This window comes from Pyxicephalus adspersus, chromosome 5, assembly GCF_032062135.1.
Source record: "Pyxicephalus adspersus chromosome 5, UCB_Pads_2.0, whole genome shotgun sequence".
Classification (NCBI taxonomy): Eukaryota; Metazoa; Chordata; class Amphibia; order Anura; family Pyxicephalidae; genus Pyxicephalus; species Pyxicephalus adspersus.
The window spans coordinates 21,411,737-21,434,034 of NC_092862.1; the positions used below are offsets into that span (position 1 = coordinate 21,411,737).

General features: G+C 39.5%; 2 protein-coding genes across 6 annotated transcripts in view; one reads left to right on the plus strand and one right to left on the minus strand.

Moving 5' to 3' along the window:
- RNF19A (ring finger protein 19A, RBR E3 ubiquitin protein ligase) overlaps positions 1-4,648 on the plus strand; it is a 73,427-nt gene extending 68,779 nt beyond the window's left edge. For all 3 annotated transcript variants that reach the window (XM_072410833.1, XM_072410834.1, XM_072410835.1), the window contains exons 9-10: positions 1,399-1,542; positions 2,578-4,648. In XM_072410833.1, the coding sequence (XP_072266934.1) occupies positions 1,399-1,542; positions 2,578-3,247 (814 nt within the window). In that variant the 3' untranslated portion in view covers positions 3,248-4,648. The remainder of the gene's footprint in view (positions 1-1,398; positions 1,543-2,577) is intronic.
- A 3,442-nt stretch (positions 4,649-8,090) lies between these two features.
- Positions 8,091-22,298, minus strand: part of SPAG1 (sperm associated antigen 1) — a 51,198-nt gene continuing 36,990 nt past the window's right edge. For all 3 annotated transcript variants that reach the window (XM_072410837.1, XM_072410836.1, XM_072410838.1), the window contains 5 exons: positions 21,620-21,761; positions 20,308-20,434; positions 15,856-16,014; positions 12,369-12,692; positions 8,091-11,088 (listed from right to left, as the gene is read on the minus strand). In XM_072410837.1, the coding sequence (XP_072266938.1) occupies positions 10,960-11,088; positions 12,369-12,692; positions 15,856-16,014; positions 20,308-20,434; positions 21,620-21,761 (881 nt within the window). In that variant the 3' untranslated portion in view covers positions 8,091-10,959. The remainder of the gene's footprint in view (positions 11,089-12,368; positions 12,693-15,855; positions 16,015-20,307; positions 20,435-21,619; positions 21,762-22,298) is intronic.

Genomic DNA, 22,298 nt, shown 5'->3' on the forward strand with positions numbered 1-22,298 from the left:
GGTCAGCTGTTCAGGCTTCTGTGTTCCCGTAATGCTGGAGATCCTCAGATAATGGCCGGATTGAACACTTCACTGAGGCTCTGCCAAGTTAATGGCATGAGACCCTACCCTGAGTCTTTGGCAGCAGATATATAACAAGCACAGTGCAATTTCCTATATTCCCCAATGTCCAAGTGGCTACAAATGCCTAATATCAGTAATTACCAACATGTACTTTAATGGCAAAAATGTCACCTCTAGCTACCAATCGTCTTTCCTATTCTCATAATTATAAGCTGGGATCTGGTTGCTGCAAGGTGTTCTTCGTTCATAGCTTACAATCTATTAATACTTTGGGCCACACGGAGGGGAATGATGTTAAACATTCATAAAGAATTATAGTCTTGTCTGGGTTTAACACGGATGGTTTTAAAAGCGGGTTATAAAATATTTATATTTCTCTGCTTCCGTGTAAAACAACATTGGTGTAAGGCTCAGGTTTCTTTTTTTTTGAAATCCTCAGCGGATCTGTGGTTGGCATACATGGCCAACTGAGGGGTTTGTATTTGCAGCTTACCAGTCCTGGCAAGTGTGGGAAGTGATAAATGATGCCGGTCAGATTAAAGTGAAGTCTCCTATTAAAAATATTTAAAGTGAAATTCCTGTGTGGGGAGCACATGTGTGATACTTTAAGCACAAGTCTTTTAGAAATTATGCTAAGCATACGTTTCCTTTTTACTTTTTCGAAATGTTAAAAAGTGAAAAGGTATTAAAAACACTATTTATAAACGGTGCAACAATGGGTGTTTTCAATGCCCCCTCAGCCAAAGTTCCCTTTCCTTCACTCCTGGTGCACAATGCAACTGCCAGGATCAAAGAAAGAGATGCCTATGCAAGCTTTGGTCAGATCACTGCATTAACAGAGGTCTGTGGACTGCCCTCATCTCCAGATTAGAATGGGAACAGTCCCCAAGCACCAGCTCTGTCACCTGGAGCAAGACGTGAACACCTCTGAAATCCCAGCAGCTGGGCTGAATGTTGGGTATTGGATCAGTCTATAAAGCACAGTTTCTGCCAATGATAATATGGCCCCTGCACTTATTTATATTATACCTAATGTTTCCTATCAAACTCTCCCTATATTTTCTCTATCTATTCCTGTATGCTTAATGGTAAAGGATTACATGTTGTGTGGAAGCTGCATTATACATTCCATCTGCACTTTTATATATACCGGCCTGAGATGTTTTTAGTGCAGAGCCTGTAATTTCTCAGCTACGCCTTGCAATGATTGCTGCCTTTTATGTTTATGATCTAAATGGCACAGCTGCCGTAGGCACAATGAGAATGCGGTGCTGGAGGCACTGTGGTCATAAAGTCTTATTTTCCAGGTTTCTAATGTTTCTTTCCCTCTTACAGGCTGGAAGTCCAGGCTGACATTCAGAAGGAGAGATACAGTCTAAGCGGAGAATCTGGCACTGTGAGTTTAGGAACAGTCAGTGACAATGCAAGCACCAAAGCCATGGCTGGATCCATTCTGAATTCCTACATCCCGCTGGACAGGTACTTTGCTTTCATGGATGGTGGTTGTAATGAAAGTGCTGAGTGTTTGCTACTTCCTCCTTACATGCAGCTGGTGTGTCTGACACCAGTATAGTACAATATAGTGGAGTATAGAGTTGTCTTATTTTAGTGCTAGGCTTCACTTTGGAGCCATTATTATTGTGATTATTATTATCCAGTATTTATATAGGGCTGACATATCACATCACAATCTATGTCCTTACCATATTTATATGTCTTTAATACAATCTAAGTGCAATTTTGGGGGAAGCCAAAAAACCAAACTGCATGTTTTTGGAATGCGGGAGGAAACCTACACAAACACAGGGAGAACCTGCAAACTCCATCCAGATAGTGTTATGGAGATTCAAACCTGGGACCGAGCACTGCAAAGGCCAGAGTGCTAACCTCTGAGCCACTGTGCTGCCCATTACTTCAAACACATCATGCATGCTAGAACAAGAAAAGCATTGCTGATGGTTTCTGGGCCCAACTGAGGTGGAATACATGGGCCTCATGCACGTTAGTCTGTGTTTTTCGAGGCTCATCACACATAGCAATATCCCTAAAATACTGATAAACTGTGGAACGTCGGCCAGCGTCCAGCATAGGAATCTGCAGCTGAAATGACATTTAAGAAAACACCGTTGTAGATAAAGGGCCAAAAACCCTGAAATATAAGTATTTATTACTCCCTGTCCTTAGTAACATTTCTATTACTTCCTGTCTGCTTGTATCCAATAGGAAGTAAGTATAAATTCTATTGATTAGTAATAAGGGGCCTCACCATCAGAAGATTTCCTCTCCTGTTTTGCTAGCAGCCGTAACATTTTGGATTTCCCTCACTTTCTCTCTTGGTGTCAGTGGTCCTTTGGATAAAAATTGAGGTTGGATCTGGCTAGTGGGGATACAGAGCAGAAAGAGTGGACACGGGTTATAAATCTTTCCATAACCAGAGAAAGCTGCGCCATAGTTATTTCTTTTACACTTGCTTGATTGAATTCTTGCTAATCTTATTAAATAAATGTGTTGCAGGGAAGGAAACAGCATGGAAGTACAAGTGGACATCGAGTCTAAACCAGCCAAATTCAGGCACAACAGTGGCAGCAGCAGTGTCGATGACGGCAGTGCTCCCAGTCGCGGTAATGTGGGCGGATCCACAGCCTGCCAATTAGAGAGCAAATGCAGCACCACCAAGTGGTCCAAAGATGCAACAGCCAGCAAAAAATGCAAAGGAAAGCTGAGAAAGAAGAGCAGCACCAAAATAAACGAGACAAGGGAAGATATGGACGCCCAGCTCCTGGAGCAGCAAAGCACCCATTCCAGTGAATGTGACTCCCCCTCTCTCAGTGACAGCTTACCGTCCGTGGCAGACTCTCACTCCAGCCATTTCTCAGAGTTCAGCTGCTCTGACATGGAGAGCATGAAAACCTCTTGCAGCCACGGTTCTAATGAGTACCACACTCGCTTTGTGACTGTGAGCCCGCTCCCCGAAGTAGAAAATGACCGACTAGAGAATTCCCCCCAGCCAAGTGGTGTTTCCATCACCATCCCTGTGCCGTGCACGGACGTACCCCAGCTGAGTTATATCGCAGAAGAAGGCGTCAGCCAGAGCTTACCAAACTCCTCGGGGGAGGAACGAGAGATGGACAGAGAACGTGATCCAAATACAGAAGGAAACCGTGCAATCCAGACTGACATATAGGCTTCCTATTGCTGCAGCTCTACTTCTCTACCACTAACCAGTTCTGCTCACATGGAAAGCTTTGCTAAAAGCCGGGTAACCACTCGGGGAAAACACACCTTAGTTAAAAGAAAATCTACCTTTTATTTTTTAATTTTTGTTTTACGTTCATTCTTAAGTTTGTGGCTGCGAGCCGCCATTCCTAGGGAAGGTGACAGTTTTCCCCGACTTTCAGTGTTTAGCTACGAGCGTCTGCAGAATGTGCAAAGTTATCTGCGGTCTTCTGTTGCCCGACAGTCGGCGAGCTTTTGTGCAATGCAGGGGAGCCATTTTGACTGCATGTCAGAAATTGTTGTGAAAGGATTTTCAATAAACAGGGTTAGAAATACAATCGCAAAGTTCATTCCAGGTTTTGGAGATTGATGAAAATTTTAATTTTGCAGATAGAACTCTTTATGTCCTTTCACATCGAGGTAATGTAAGTCATGCGATTAGCAAATGTGTTTTTTGTTTTTTTTTTGGTTATTTTTTATTATAATTTATTTTCTCTTTTTGCACAGTGACTGGTACATTTTGAAAAGAAGTATGACAAATGTCACTTTTTTGTTTTCTTTTAATTTTTTGGTCATCGCTTGCATTTGCATCAACAAAACACAAAGTGGCGTCCACATGACACTAGTGAAACCAGTAACTCCTGGGTTGTGAAGGGCAACGCCATCTTTATGTTGGGGAGCAGACCACCCTCTGTTGATGATTTTGGTGCCTTCAGCAAAGACTGGGTGTTAAGTGCCTGGTCGTATGGGAATTTTAATATTTTTTTCCCTTCCCTTTTCAAGTCCTCTATGGCCACCTGGGATTTGATTGAACACCCCAGGCCTAACGATGACTGTGGTAGATAATTAAGAAAAAAACAAATGTATGTAATTTTAAAAAAAAAATGTATTTACCTACCAAAGACTCACTCAGGCTTTAGAGGAAATGTATAGACATGTGGAAAACCGCAAAATGAAGCAGAGTTCAGTGACTGCACACACTCATTATGACAGTACATGAGGGGGAACGTGGAACAACATGGCCACCACTTCTTCTCCACATCTTGGACAACGTCCGTGAGGTGGTCAGGGCGTCCGTACTGTTCATCCGTGCAATGTAGTACAACAATGCAAAGCCCGGTGTCAGTATAGAAACACCGCTGGTTCTGTTTCTTGTAAGTATTGCCAAGACGGTGCTACTGGGTGGTTCTACAATGTTTTGCCATGTGCTGCAGTCCAATACCGTGATTCTACTCACCAGTTTGATCCGCTTATAACACTAGTGCCAGTTACAATTGACAACGCTTGTTAATGTATTTGTATATTTGTTTTATTTTGCTTCAAAAAATGCGTGTACAAAGCAAACCTTAATAAATGTGTCTGTGCTGAGCGCCTGTTGTCTTTTATCTGTCCATGTCATTGCACTTTTTATGGAAGTAGTATGAAGGGAATTCTAAAAGGGTTCTTAGAAGATTTGGGCCTAAAGGCAAAATGAAACTGCAAAGAATTATGCATTTAGATACACAAACAACCTTCATTTTCTTTAAAAGCAATGCTGTGCAGTTCAATGGGTACCAGAGATAGACCCGGTGTTGTCAGAAATCTGCAACCAAGGCCATACACCCCCTCGCCTTCTCTACAGTACAAGTCAGTGTGAGGACTGTGTAACGCTACATACATGTCAGATGACAAGCATGACTGTACAGCGCTACATAGTATGTTGGCGCTATATAGATACTGTTTATTAATAATAATGACTGGTTCTTTAACACAGAAATTGAAGAGAAAAACTCGTAGCTGAAGTTTCAGGAGCAGGACAGGGGGTAGGTTGCTCCATTTACTCCGATCAAATCCCAGGATAAAATACATTCACCCACACAGTTTTAGTTTCAATGATGTTGCTTTGTAGTAACTTCTATGGCATTGGTAAGTCTATTGAAGAAGAAGGGGCCAAAGATTTGAAAAAAGTGGTGCTTTACCTACACAATGCTGATTAGCAGCTTAAACAGTATAGGAAGAGTATAAGCCCGCTTTAGGTTTTGTGCTAATATTTCCAAACTGGAGCTAAAGAGCTATTTAAATGCTATAAATGGTGAAACCTTCACCCTTGCTTTTATGTACACACTCCTTACGCAAGCCGAAACAAGGCTTGGCTTTATCAGTTTGGTCAGTGATGTGTTTTACTCATTAGTACATATTTCCCTGTTCATAAAGCTGCTCATCGGTCATTTGCCTTCACAGACTAAACATTCATAAATGGGTTTTGCTCTCATAAGCTTCTTCCTAAAGGAAAGACTTATCCTGCAATGTGTTGTATGAACCACAACACTCTCACAGGCCACTAAATTAGTTACACACTAACATGTACCCACCATCCCCCCAGCAGCTGCAATGCTTGGGGACATAGATTTAAAAAGGTGCTAGAAACATTACTTTGGGTTTTTGGCTCATACTGACATAACCTCACCTGGTTGCTGTTGATTTGATGTGGATCTTCTGTTCCACCATATCACAAATGTGCTGTATTGCATTGAGATCTGGTGACTATGGAGGCCGTTGGAGTACAGTGAACTCATTGTCATGTTCATGAAACCATTTTGAGATGATTTGTGGTTTCAGACATGGTAGCTGTCAGAAGATGAGTACGCCAGGGCCATAAGGGGATGGACATGGTCAGCAACAATGCCAAGGTAGACTGTACTTAAACAATAATCAGTTGGTACTAAGTGGCCTAAAGTGTGGTACAAAAATATCCCCTGCACCATTACATCACCAGCCTAAACCATTGATACAAGACCGGACGGATCCATGCTTTCATGTTGGTGAAGCCAAATTCTGACCCTACCATCTGAATGTTGCAGAAGAAGTGGAGACAACTCAAACCAGGAAACATTTTTCAAATCTTCCCTTGTGCAATTGTGGTGACCCTGTGCAAATTGTATCTGTAGGTACATGTTTGTTTACAGGAGTGGCACCCAGTCTTTAGCTGCTGTAGTCCATCTGCTTCAGGGTTCAATGTTTTGCACAGAAATACTCTTCTGCATACCTTGCTTGGAACAAAGGGTTGTTTGAGTTACATTGACTTTTCATGTGCATGAAAATCCCAGCAGTTTTTATCTGAAATCATTAGTCCAGCTCAACAAGCACCAACACCTTTGCCATGTTCAAAGTCACCTTAATCACTTTTCTCCATTCTGTTGCTCTGTTTGAAATTAAGCAGGTCATCTTCAAGCAGAAGTTAACCCAAAACCAAAAAAAAAATAATTGCACTTAACCTTTAATCCCGTAGATCAGTCGATCCGTCAGGAGGGTTCCTCCATTGGGTCCCGGTATCTGTCTTTGGTCAGGCACTGACATCTCTCTTCTTCTGCAATCTTCCTACTTCACCCGATCTCGCACTGTGCAGGCACAAGATCGAGTGACCTGGATTTGGAAAAACTTTGCCGATCTCACTGCGCATGCAGTAGGGGGGTATATGGTCTGTTTATCATAGCCTTACTTCTACCAAGATACCCTCCTCTACAAACAATGCAGAACAAGGCATGGGAAGTCGGTAATGGGAAAGAGATCAACTGCAGGGATCCAACAGATAATACTGGTGACCAGTGATTTGTTAGTCTTTTTGATCCACATTTTTTACATTGCAGCTCCCATTTGATAACTAAATCTGTTCACTATGATCACCTACTGCTCCTATACCTCCTCTACTAGGCCATAATTGCCAAACACAAGGACATTTATCAGATGCATGTGGGCAATATGAATCAAGCTTTTATAGAGACCAAAAGCACATTAGCATCCAAACTCTTATTTCCCAACATTTATTAATCCCTGAGCAATAAAAAGCTATTATATTACTAGACTACACCCGTCAGGAAAATTTCGTGCTCCCTGCCTCTCTGTTCACTTGCGTACTAACTCTGTATCTCGTTCACACATCAGCTTACATAGAAGCAATAGAAATGTTTGTAAGGATTTCTAGGAAGTAGAGTTCAGTTCGGATCAAAGTATACATGAATAAATCACGTATTTTGGTGTGAGTGCAGTGCTGTTTATAGTACCCCCCTCCCCAAACTGGTGATCAGTTAGAGCAATTGTATTATTTTGTTATTGTCCACTATTAAAAGAAAAAAAAAGACACAAAAGTTCCCCTCCATTGGGTTTGGTTGGGAGCAATAAATGTTTTCTTTTATTGGCTGATGCTTTGGTATACCTGATGGACATTGCCTCTGTCATTTAGGTTTGCAATGCAGAATGTATAGATCTGTGTTTCTCAACCTTTATAACATGGGGAACCCTTGAAATAACTTTCAGATCTTCAGGGAACCCTTTCTATATTTACTATATCCACAGCTCAAAGTATATTAGTGTTGCAGAGAGTAGGAAGAATGTCACTTACATTACAGATTGTTAATAAATATATATATATAGAGCCAACATATTATGTAGTGCTGTACAATAAATAGGGATAGCCAAAAAGATCATCAATGTCAGTAAATTAACCTAAGAGTCACAAACTGCTCATTGCTCAAGGAACCCCTAACAAACCCTGGAGGGACCCTAGCTGAGAAACAGTAACCGGACCCAACTCTGCTGCAAAAGAGAAAACAAAAAGCCCCATGTGCTACCATTTGGAGAGCTATCTCCCTTTATAATGCGGTAATGAGCAAAATTGGTAAATATCTTACAAGTAAGCTCCATAAAACAGAAGATGTGTACCTGGGAGGTGGATTATAAATTCTTATAAAATGGAAGTTTCTGTGATCTGCCTGGCACCTTCACGTCCTTCCAGATACGTACTTCACATATAATAAAATAATACTCATACTCCGTTTTCATGAATGAAAAAATATTTAATAAATCTTGTGATAAATATGTATTAAGCAATATATGTAAACAAATACTATGATCAACACGCACTGCCTTATGATTTCTTTTCAATATAAAGATCTTTTCATAAACCAAGTATTTACAGTACAGTTCATAATGATACATTTTGACAAAATTCCAACAATAAAGCTGCGTGAACTGATGGGAAAGTCTCCCTCACTGTGCAGTGAATGAATAAGAGATGAATACAAAGAGATTGCAACAGACATTATTAACCCTTAGTATGCATTGGGTCCAAATGAACGTCTCCATGTGTCTGCCATACCTATTACAGAAATAATGAGAGTGACCCTCTACAGCCAATCAATCAGAATCCAGTTTACTGAAACCACATCAATGGAATATGGTTCATGATGCAATACTGTAGGCTCTATGTATAAAGCAGTGAATAAATCATTCCCCAATGAAGCGTCAATTACTGTCATTGAAACACATGGAACTAGATTTTTCAAGGAATGTCAGATTCACTGCTTTATAAATAGATTGCTATGTGTTATTGTGTATTGCTATTTTTTTTTAAATAGTCCACTTGTGTTTTTACAGCTCACTAGCATTCATTGATGTGACTGGTATCTGCATGGCAGCACACAGAATGGAAGACTTGCTCCTTTATTAAAATGATAACCATAATATAACCTTTTTCCAGCAACCACCCTGATATAGAGAGATCATAAAATGCTTCTGATCTAAGCGGAGATGATTGGTTATCCTTATGTGTGCAGAGAGCCAATGATTTGGTTTTGTGCTGCCTTTGATCTGTGGATTGTGCATTACATGTTTGGGTTGAATGTCGCCACCATGTGGACAAAGTATTATTACACGGTGGCCATGAAACCTCCTATGTACATTACAGACTCCACTTTATTGGCTTTAAAATATTCACCATTCTCTATGTATTATTGTTGTAGATAAATGTGCTTGTCAGAGTTGCAGCCTATGGGAGGATTTAATGAGAAGCACCTTTCTCAATGTTTAGGTTATGAAATTAATTTGGAAAATAATGACCAGAATCACCTATCTACTTCCCCTTGGAGGTGGAACCACACAATTCTCAGCTCCACTGGTTTAAAACAGCAGGATTGAGACCTGACTTTTGGATGAATTCACCTACAGCACATGGGGTAAGACTTTCTGGAGGAACAGAAATAGGTATTTTAGTGGGGCGATCTTGGCTATAATATCAGTGTGTGATTGAGGTGTTCATCGGTTTTAGTTTGCATCAGAATTGGTTGTCGTCCGCCCCACGCAAGTCAACAGGAACACAAAAGCAATTGAATGGTGCCTATAAATCGGACAAATGGAAGTCGGAAGATAGTTAGAAGAACCACAACTATGAGCTGAATGCATATGTACAAACCAATAAACAGACATGATTTTATTCTTTAGTATCAGGTTTGTTTGGATTTCCTTTATAAATGCAGAAGAACAAATTACTGGTTTTAGTAAATGCGATGTACAACATCAGGCTGTGACCCAATAACTGCATCATACCGTCACATGACTTCACAGCCCAATATGGACACCCTTGTGCACAATCTGAAAATTAACTCTCAAATATAAAATAGTGGTTCTGCCCTATATCAATCTTATAATTCCTTCACCACAACCACCTTCTAGTGCCATGATCATATTAATATTTGCTGGGACATCAATGTCCTGTGCACCCACTTTTATATTCACCTGCTCCCAAGTCATTGTACAGTAATATGGTAGGTGTAAAGGAATCTGCATGGCTGCACTAGAAAACAGTGGTATCAATTTGTCTACAGGGTGGTGTAAATCATACAGGTAGCTGAACAGAATATCAATGTTTTGGTAGATAAACTAGTTCACGATATACACACCTCTAAATACCCTGTTTCAGCAGATCCATGCAAAAAGCTAGATACAGTTAATGATGCCCGCTCCAACCTAAAGCAGGACTCTAGCTTGCCTAATGCTCTTCAGCTCAGTAATTGCCTTAAAGCAGAAAAGTATGCAAGCAGACAAGTCTTTATTGCAGAAAGAGACAGGCAATATTCATTCTGTAATAAAACATACTGACCTGGGTATCTTGGATTTGCCAGGTATCCCAGCAACCCCGGAGATGCCAGGAATCAATGACTGCACAACTACAATATCCTGGGCCAGCCAAACAGTATGGTCAAAAATTAGGTTTTCGGGGGAAGAAGAGGGAGTAGATGGTGGTGCCCAACAGAAGGAGGGGCGTATAAAAAAAAAAAAATACAACTGTGACCGGACATGTATGTTTATTTTATTGCACAAGGGATATTGTCTGTCCCTTCTGCAATAAAGAAACGGATTGGTTGCATTTTTTTTACTTTTACATTTAGTTCTGGTTTAAGCCCCTGCAATGTGGCATTAGAATGATATAAGAAATATAACAGAGAACTGTAAGAAGTTGCTGGGTTCCTCAAAGCTGACTGTTCAGAATCTGAAGAGACAGAACTGTGAACATTATGAATTTGTCATTTCGAGTTTAAATATTTCCTCCCTGTGTATCTCTGCAGCCATTGTCTGAGTATCTGTATAATGCATTGGTAAGGTATTGCAGCTGGGGATGGTGCAATATGGGAAATGATTTGTCACTGGCCTGTATCACATCTTTATAGGACATAGTGGATGTTAATATTTGTGCCACCCCATAGCCCAACATGTGCCCCGGCCATGGATACAATGGTACATTTACATAACATTTATACAGTCATGCTGAATGTGTTCTCAAGTCTTCTGATACTGAGATTTGCATAGATTCTCCGTCGTAATATGACCGATCAAACCGTGCATAGAATGAATGTGCTGGTCTAAGGATCAGAGTCCATATTGCTCTGTCAGACTGGATATGGCATCGGAGTCCAGGTCTTCACAACTCTCTTCTAGACTGAGGAGGAGGCTCCGAACTTCATCTTTCTCTGTCTGGCTGAGGAAGGAGAGGACCACCTGGAACAGAATAAAGACATTCTAGTTATCTCCTTTCTTCTACAGGATACCCACTGGATCTTTTCCTATAAATCTAATTTGTGTGCTGCAATATATTTCTGTATTTTACAGAAAGGGTCAATTCACTAGAATTTATATACATATGATTAGCCACATGCATTATTATATTTTACAGGTATCTCATCATCATTAGATTTCATACCTATAATGAAGAGCAGCTATCTGATGTTCATTTTATCTTCATGTATCTTTATTATATCTGCCAAATATGGCTCCATGATCTGCTCTCCTCAATAAACACCTCAATATGAATGCTTACTAAAAAGTATTGGTATTATGATGAAGTAAAATCCCCATACAGGTATTGACCTGGGAAAGTATGCAGCTATGCATGCGTCTGCATTACTTCACTATCACCATACATTCCAATCTACACACAGCTGATCCATGGTCCATCAGTGCATTAGATATGGAAACCATTTACCACCAGCCAGTGGTCAGAATAAGTTGGGTTCCATTATTACATGACCAGGTCTCAACTGTGCTTCTGCTACATCACACAATGGGCAGTGGTCACAATTCCTTAATAAATATCCCGGATGTACTAAAATCTATTACAGTGACCAATCACATCTAATTTATACTAAACAATATTACATCTCTGCAGTAATACACAATAGGCCTGGTTTATTAAGGATGTCCAAGACTAGAGCAGGTAGAGTATCATGGGAGAACCTGGATGATCCAGAAACCCTTGAATATATTTTAAAAATCATTTGTTATTAGTGGGTAAATGTTTTCAGTCCTTGACCAGATCAATTGCAGGTTTGCTGGATCACCCAGGTTCCTCCCAATGGGCCTGATTTTTTAAAGCTCTCCAAGGCTGGAGAGAATACACTTTCATCAGTGAAGCTGGTAAATTACTTTGAAGAAAACCATTCCAGGTTTGTTGGATCACCAAGCTTCACTGATGAAAGAGTATCCTCCGAAGCCTTGGAGAGCTCTAATAAATCATCCCTGAAATATCTATTGCTTGCTAATATTGATAAGACAAAGCCTAAATTGTGCTAAATGAAGACTGGCTTTCATCTTATGCTCAAATAAGGAATGTCTACAGCTTCCATTCAGGTCCTGCTGTATATTTTTGAAAAATGATCTACAAATCTTGAGGGAGAATATGAAAAGATAAGGGGCAATGCAGCTTTCAAATAAATGACTCCCTTTATCTGAATTAATGATCTTATGTTATAAACACCATCCCAGCCCACATATTCCCATACCGTAAAGCGATCGGCTTTCCTGAGGTGAGACAGATGTTGGTATACCAGGATTGGGTTCTTCTCCAAGATGTGGTGTTTCATGGATTGTACAATGAGCAGCAGGGTCTCTGAGTCCAGCTTGCAGCTCAGATATATTGGTAAATCCTTTGGATCTATGAGGGACAGTAGCTGAGCGCAGCCCTCCTGGTCCTTCTCTGCTTTGATATCTCTCATCAGCTGCTCAAACTCACAAGCATTGCTGGGCTTGGTAATTGGAGGCCGATCCTTTCTGTTTTCATGTCTATTAAGGCTGCAGTGATTGGATGTGTCTTCTTCCTCATTCACCTGGAAAAAAGTAAAAACATTTAAATCACTTTTTATTACTGATATGAGCGCAGACTGTCATTTATATGTGATTTACCAAATGAAATTCCAAAGCAGCACCAATGATCGGAGCCACAAACCCCCCACAGATTATTATACAGTATTTATATAGCACCAAAATATTACGTACCGCTTTACAAAGTCCATAGTCATGTCACTAGCTGTCCCTCAAAGGGGCTCACAATCTAATGTCCCTACCATAGTGATAGGTCTTTAATGTGTTCTAAGGTAAATTTTTGAGGAAAAGCTGATTCACCTAACTGCATGTTTTTTAGAACGTGGGAGAAAACCCAGAGGCAACCCACACAGACACAGGGAGAACCTGCAAACTCCATGCAGATAGAATCCTGGCCGGAATTGGAACCTGTGACTTAATGCTGCAAAGGCCAGAGTGTTAACCACTGTGCTGCCCACGGATAGATTAGAGATTGTCACCATTCTGGCCAAGAAAAAATAGACTGGGCAGTGGTCATGTCACATCTATGGCTAATCCTACTAATAACCTACACCACTCTGATCCCTGATTTGCACCCTGTAAGTATGGGGGCCACTGAGTGTTTGTTTCCACCGTGCCCCTATAAAAGTATACTAGCTTACAGTCACAGTTTACAATGGTTACCATGAACAATCTTTTTTACAGTGACACTTTTATTTGAATTTATATAGCACCAACATCATTCACAGAACACATAGGAACTTGAATAATGACTGTAAAATGTATACATATGTAATAGTAGATATATAATAGATATAGATAGATATTGATAGATGGAGTACTATATTAGGTAGTGTTAGATGAAGAATGATAGATGAAGTGTGACAGGTAATGGAAGATGGGCTACTATGGTACAGAATTGTGGATGGAGAATGGTAGATAAAGAAGAATTGATAATGGTAGATAGGATACTATAGTGGATAATGACAGATGAGGAATGATGAATAATGATAGATGAAGTGTAATAACAGTGTATGGGGTATTATAGTACAGAATGGTGGACAGAGAAAGAAAGATAATGGTAGATGGAGAAGGATTGATAATGGTAGATGACGAATTATATATATTAGTAGAGGAAGTACTATAGTAGATAATGATAGATGGAGAACGATGAATATAGATAGATGGAGTGTGTGAACAGAAAATGATAGATGATGGTAGATGGGGTACTATGGTACAGAATGATGGATGGAGAAAGATGAATAATGGGAGATTGAGAAGGACTGATAATGGCACATAGGGTACTATAGAAGATTTTAGTAAATGGGGTATGGATGAAAAATCAGATTGATATGAGCAGTATTGGAGAAATATTACATCCCCTGACATAGCTCACACTGCCCAAGTCATGGGCTGCCTCTGGGAAAGGCCTGGTAATTAGAAGACTGCTGTACATTTGCTATTTTCAGCTAGAATCCTATCTGAGCAGGAACAGCTCTCCTCCCGGGCTCACCAATCTTTTAATGGACTTACAATCAACCTTCAGCTCAGTAATGGATTTCTGCAATCACAGAAACCGCAAGCTGAATTAATAGGAGACATTTCTACTATAGGACAAATAAAATTCTGAACAGTCTCAATGTTGTTCGGAGGTTTTCCGAGTTTTATCATTCCCAAAATGATGCAGAACCTCAGATAAAACCAAACACACTTCCTGACAGCAGTCTATGCTCTATACACCTCAATACCATCCAAATATGGTATAATTTAATGTTTATGCTGCATAAATGTAATTAGTAACACATTCATTCTAAAGCTGCCGTGTACGAACTCCTCATATTTTGCAAAATGTGTATTTTCATTGCAGTGCTTATAGATAAATATAGAGAGTCCAAAATCAGGTTGCACCTTCCAAATGTCAAGCATAGTGACCTAATAAATACAGATTGTTAAATTGCCACAATGTATCTTGTCTTTCACACCCACACACGTAATTCACCAGTGGTAAGATAAGAACTCGCCAATTGTATGACCACTCTGGCAAAGAGCAGTTCATATGTAAGATATATAATATATTCATATACAGAGTGAACCTGGAAGTGCAGCACTTGCTGTTAGGTGTATACAGTAAGTGATCACATCACCATCTTTGCTTGTTTTTATATGCTTTACACTAGTGGCCGCCAACTGGTGGTCCGCAAGAAAATTTGGACATTTTTTGCAATTTTTATGTTTTATTAACAATAAAACAAAAATAATATTCTAATAAATTCTTATATTCTGAATGACAATTTTCACCTTTATATTGCACTAAATTTATGAACCGTACTAAAGATGGAAAAACAAGGGAGCAAATGGCAGCAAATAGTTTGACTTTGATAACTATCATTTCTTGTTTGGTCTTAGATTCGAATAAAAAAAAAAACCATAATGAGTGAAAAAAAGCAAACAAAATATTTTGCATTTCTTTAGTAATAAGACAATGCAACTAACGATAATAGTAACAATAGTAATACTTCACCTAATCGTAAGCTGATCAATGAATCCGAGCCTCCACAGTCCTTATCAGGCACCATTAGGAACATCATTATTTTACAAATGTATTTATCTTTTTTTAAAAAATCATATTAATAGTCAGCAGGATTTAAAATTATGAATTTTGTGGTCTGTGAGGTCCGATAGGTTGGCGACTGCTGCTTTACACTTTCTGTATCTACAGTATCTGTACTGACCTGCAACAAGCATGTACATATGAGGATTTCCCAACACTTGCTTGGTATGAGTCAGTCACCATTAAATTATATTCTGGTTGCCTTCAGGCTGGATGATTAATATTAAAGGTAAGCACATCATTGTGTTTGAAGGCCACCAATTAATGTTAAATGGGCTGAGAGCAACCCCTAATGCATAAAAATATATTAGATGAACATACAAGGTGCACTGAGGTACTGCTCAAAATAAATGGTACCACAACACACAACAAAGTGGATCCCCACCAAGTGTTGGAAGTGAGAGGTATTACACAGGTCTGAGGGGGGGCCAGAAAGTTAAGCAAACTAGAAAACGTCTATACACATCATTCTCTATTTTATTAGTGGTCTCCTGTTTACACCATCAGATTTCTTCTACAATAATAAAACAATTCTTTTACATTCAGCCTGGCTGTAATTGGAGGATATAATGGCCTACCTCCTCAATCTGGATCTTCTTCCTCTGTTTATCATGTCCATTGGCTTTGAGGCCATTCGATAAAAAGGGAGTGATTTCTGCTAATAGATTCTTGGCTTCCATGACTCCTTGATCCAGAGAGATCACTTTCTGAAGATCACTGGCACAATCCTGAAAATTCTAAAATACAAAAATTACCATTAGCAGAACACAACTTTACAAAACCCAAATGCTCTGTTCTTGATGACAAAAGTTTCCTGAGACTTATATATCAAAGCGTCTGAGAAGCAAAGATTATTATACACAATGGGATAATGCAATAAAAAATACGATTGGCTGCTATGCCAAAGTTGCTGTTGGAATATTTCCTGCACAGCGCTGCATAATATGTTGGTGCTGTTTATTAATATTAATAAAATGTCTGCCAACAGGATGTGAGAGTAATTCTATCAAATAATCTTACAGGATTTCTAATGTTTTCCATTCTATTTAAATTACAAACAAAACAAAATTACAAGAATGTTTTGCTTTGACAATATTGGTAATAAATCAGAGGAGTTGATTTATTGAACTGCGGAAATGGTTATCTTGCATTCCAGATACCACTTCCTCAGATACACATGTTCACCAGCTCTTCTAGTTTGTACAATAATGGCTGATGTACATTTTCCTTCCAACAGCTTCTTTTTTCTTCCTTATGACATAAAACTGTTACCAGGTGAGTGAAGAAGAAAAAACAGCAAAGGTCACAGTGGAGGGAGGAGAAGGACAGAACACTTATCTAACATTCAGCTTTAGTAAACACGAACATTGGAACACACCACATTCCAGTGACTCATCTAAATCTTGCCCTACTTTGTGTAAGATTGGGTAATACTATTGTCCTGCAGTGCTGGATTCGCTAGAAAGAATCTAGAGACTATCTACATGGAGATGGGGTACAGACATATGAAAATGATGTACATGCCATGGATATTTTTTTAATGACTTTACCATACTTAAACTGGCAAAGATCTTCATTCATACAGTGCCTACAGATTGTGTAGACATATCTGGCTTTTAACTTATTGCATTTCACTTATTGTACAAAAATATCAATGGATGTAATGGTGTTTTGTAGTAAAGTCAGTACACCCTTAGGGACTGATTTTTTAAAGCGCTCCAAGGCTGGATAAGATACACTTTCATCAGTTGGTGATCCAGCAAACCTGGAATGGATTTCTTAAATATAATTTGCTATTGGTTAGCAAATGTTTTCAATCTGGTCCAGATCCATTGCCAGTTTGATAGATCCCCCAGGTGCACTGATGAAAGTGTATCTTCCCCAGCCTTGGAGAGCTTTAATAAATCAGGCCCTTAGTCTCATAAGCTGCTAAAGCTCTTTTTAGCACAAATCACTTCTCGTAGCACTTTTCATAACTTCCCACCAGTGTCTGAAATGAAATCTGTGATATTGTGACCATTGTTCTATGCAAAATTCCCTACAACATTTCAATGGGATTCAATTCAGGACTTTGACTAGACCTGTACATAACCCTCCATTTTTTCTGTTTGGAGACTTAGTGGATTTGCTAGTGTCCTTAAGATCATTAGATTGATTTCCACTTCAAAAGAAATATGGCGGTATAGATGAAAGGATACAGAACAAAATAAAATATTTGGTCAAGTGTAGAAGCTCCAATATTATGTGCACCAGCAATCCATCAAGGAATGTCTCTAAACAGAAGAAATGGAGAGCTATGTACATGTTTATTCTAATAGAAGAAAAGGTGTCAACAAAAACCATATGTCTCTCTTTGCATAGATGCAGTGGGGGTCACAATTAACACTTGTGGGGAATATCCAATACATCACACACTAAATCCCGTTACGAATGTGGCCCCAAAACGTTAGTAGCGATATATGGAGCAGAGGCACCTGTACTAAGTGGAAGTACTCATTGATATGTTCTTTAAAGGTTTATATATTGGGCAAAATGAATAAAAGTCAATGTATTTTATTGCACTGGGCACTTTATTAGGAAGGACTGACAAACATTAAAGTATTTCCATATGAACATATACCCACTAAATTTCTACTACTTGCGCACATAGAATAACACTTCTCCTCCTTACACTCACAATGTAGTGCTGTGATTTACCAGGCAGTCTGTGCATTTTTTTACTACTACCTCCCTACCCTCCCTTCTCTATTATTAGACTGATTCTGTATAATTTGTCTGCTTTGTTTGACATTTACATGGGTGGCTTTATTCAATAGTACAACACATTTTCCAATTTCATTTGATTCAATCAAATGTAATCACCAACTGATTAGAAATGTAATCAAAATGTATTAAAAGGAAATCAAAATGGGAAATCTTACCACTGGATTGTACAGTGTGTGGATGCAATACAACTTGTACCTGTTGCAACTCTTGTTTGAGACAGTAAATTTTAAATTGAGCAGAACTAAATAACTTATTAACCTATAATAATATTAACTTATATACCAGACAAGAGCATGTGAGTTAAGTGCCAACCTAAAGCTACGTACACAAGTCCAATGGTTCTCGACCGATAATCATATCAGGGCCGATATCGGGCGAGAATCTTGCATGTGTACAGCGTCCGTCGTCCATACGACCGTCCCGGCGGATCCACGAGCGGTGGACGACGAACGAGGGTAATGGAAGTGAAAGGGGAGAGCGTGCAGCAGGGTGCTGCTCTGTCGTTCTCCCCCTCCTCTCTGCATAGAGCAGAAGGGTGCTGTATGTACAATGCTCGTTCATGCATCTTTCAGTCTTTTGTTGTTGGAAATGATCGTGAAAGATCCTTTCCAACGTCAATAATTGCAGGTGTGTATGCGGCTTTAGCCTGCGAGTAATTCCTGGTTGATGCACCACATATAAAATAATGAAGAGTATTGTGCATGTCATGAAATATTTATTCCTTCTTTTATGTACATGCATGGAGCCAAGGGAGGACATGTAAAGCTATTGTTTTGCTATTGGACTGTTAGCAGAGAGCACATATCTTATTGTTGTAAATTATATTTATGGTGAGTACAGACTAGTCAGAGTTTTCTCTGTAGTAAAGTAACTGGTTTGTTTATTTTACAATCACCCCATATATAGCTATAAAATACAAGAATGTAGGAAGATTCCACCATACTGCACATCCTTATGACAGAAGGAATGTCAAGGAGGAAAGAGCAATATTCAAAGTACAGTAAACTAAAGCAGCTAATCAGCAATCATATTTTATTATTGTGACTGTAAAAGGATGAAAGGTGAAAGCTGATTGACAGCTATTGGTTTCTGCCCCTCACTCTGCATTGCTACAGCAATAAAAGCAATCTCCAGTCATTTTTGTTTTCTGGACAAAATGGAACTCCTAAGGTTTTAATGCCCTTTCTATACCCATTTGGGAGATTGTCCATCACTTGCTGTCAGAATTGGAAGTGATGGCTGCAGAGGATACACTTTCATCCATTCCAGGTTTGCTGGATCACCCAGTTTCACTGATGAAAGTGTGTCCTCTCCAGCCTTGGAGAGCTTTAATAAATCAGGGCCAATGACTTCACTTATCCTGCTGTCACAAAAACAGAAAGTGAGGGGAAATAATAGTAACCCAATAGAAGTATTTATTCTTCCTAAGTTTTTCCAAAAACTTTGTGTTGGAGTTTGACATTAAATAAGCCTATATATCACTATGTACTAGTAGGTGTGTACTGGTAGCACTTGATAGTTGATCGTAGAGGTTATTTAGAGGTGGCATGCTTAGTTTGGAGATAGCAGAGAAGATGTGTAAGAGGACCTTGTTTGGTGTATACTAATACCCAGTTCTGTGTATATATAAAGTGTCTCGCACCAGACAACTGGGTAGTTGCCATAAAACTCATTACTAGGTATACATACACCCAATGCGTTTCAAGGGATGCAACCTCCTCTTCCTCAGGGCTTATTGTGAAGTCTCATACAAATAGGCTACAATACCCAATCAGTTAATTTTTATGTATAGTTGGAGCAGCAGAATCAAGTGCTGACAAAGCTTTGGTGTTTTAATTTTCCATGAGTTGGTTTGCTTAGTTAAGGGCAGAAAAGGCATCAAATATATAACGATCATGCAGCATGATTCATTTATGACCACACCTGTTCATGTTTCAGACATTTGTGAAAGCTGAATTATTTTAAATCAAGGTAATAAAAATTACAGCCATTTCTCTGGAATGTAGACAATGTGGATGTGTTATACACTGAGCAGTTGCTCCCACTGACCCCTGTGACCTCTATAAACATTACTGACCTGTATTACAGATAAAACTTTACCAAATAGCACATGCCTGGATTGTAAAAATTTGCTGCACGCACACCCAGTGATGTAAACACGGCTTCCTGTCTGACTCTTTCTACATTACAACACAAGCTGTTGGTTGCACAGGAATTCAGCGGCATTGCGGTTATGCTTTGTTAGTTAATATCCTCCCATTTACCTCTAATCCTTTGTAGGCCTGAGCTCGTCGATACAAAGCCTTGATATTCGTTGAGTCCCTGCGCAGGGCACAGTCACAGTCATGTCTGGCCTCTTCATACTGGCACAGTTTCAGATAGCATAGTGCCCTGCAAAAGAAAGTGTCAACTCAGCCTAAATTTGACATTTGTCGCACAAGCAAATTTTGTTTCTACAGAAATCTAGAAAACAGAAAAGGCTTGTTATGTACAGGGCAAGATCGTCATGATGTGCCTCCCCAAGGACAGTGTTTCTGCACTGCTCTCCCACGATTTTTGTTACAGTGATCACAGTTTTCAAAAAAGAAAGTGGCGATCACCTTAAAAGTTTCATTCAGACTGAAAAGTGATGATCTTGTCAGCTTATCACCATTTTTACAAATCAGGTTAACAGAAATAAGCATTATTTGTGGAAAAAAAGCAGGACACCATTTTTCTTCTAAACAACCTGTTCACCACTTCATAGTTACAAATATGATTGTAATCTCTTCGGGACAGGGTCCTCTCCCCCTCCTGTGTCACTGCTTGTATCTGTCTGTCATTTGAAACCACTATATAATGTACAGTGCTGCGTAATATGTTGGCGCTATATTTATCCTGTTTACTATTATTAATAATATTAATAATAATAATAATAAGGTTAGGGGGTCAGAGGTGTATGTAGTTACTATGATTATGTCAGGACCTGGCAAAATGCATAATTTCAATGGCTGTCAAGAATGCTGGGATTAGTAGTTCCAGGGAAAGGCACTCAATAGGCCCTATATCTAAATTTGTCTTGTATAAGAACTCACTGTTTTGCCACAACCACCAAAGAAATCCAAACTTTGATTCTTGGACCAAAGTTAGAATATGGGAAGAAAGTGGGGCAGGGGGATTTGTCCTCTGGGCAAGTAATAATAGGACATGTTAGGCTGCTGGCCCTGAATGTGGATACATCATCATTAAGAGATCGATCAGACCAGAGCCTGCAGTCAGTGACAGCTGCACAGCTTTATATAGCTACCTGCTCCACATTCAGATCTGCTATCACGGCATCTGGCAAAGAGAAGTCCTTTAGCACTTAAGGCTTAGAAATGTCACCTAAACAAATGTGAAGGAACCTGGTGCTCGAAGATGTACTTTATGTCTATACCTATAATGATAGGCGTCACTTGTGTTTGCGACCCAGGCCCAGTCCCCAATCCTTCCCTGACTCAGAATATATGAATCTGTTTTCTGTGCAGAAAAGACATTTCTTATTGCAGGTGAGGCCGGCAGTGCTGTGTACTGTGCTGGGTGGACACTGTGGCTCACCTGTTGGTGTATATAGTACATTCCTCTGGATTAATCTGTAAGCACTCTGTATATTTGTTCACGGCTTCTTTGTAGCAACACTTTTTCACATAATCATTCCCTTCCTGCTTCAGAGACTGGAACCGCTCCTCAGCTGATTTTCCTGGAAAAATAACAAGCCACACAACAAGCCAAAAATAAGTCTTTTAAAAAGCAAACCATGGCCTACTTATGGTATATTGCTACGTGTTCATGCTTTACAAACTTTATTCATTTATTAATAGTCTTAAGGTAAATTTATGGAGGAAACCATATTAAACCATTATTTATGCAGACAGTGCTTCTTCTATTGTAGAGCAGCAGAATGGTTGAGTTTAAAGGTCAACTCCAGCTACCTTTATAATTAGAGAATTCAAGTGTTACTTCACAGTTTACCTTTGTCATCAACTTATTTGTTCCTTGATGTGTTAAAATGTGTGTAAATGGCATCCCTTCATTCATCCTTTCACTGTGGTAGTACAGGGACAGCTGTAATTCTGGCTTGCCACTGATATCAGTAAGGCTGACAATGAAGTTCGAGTTTCCAGCCCTCTACCACCACAATCTCTGTTAATGTTCTGGCTATTCCTTCATTGTTCTGTTACAGATTGGCTTCAGTCCTAAATTGGGCAGTATTGTGTTACTGCCCTGTAGTATGCAC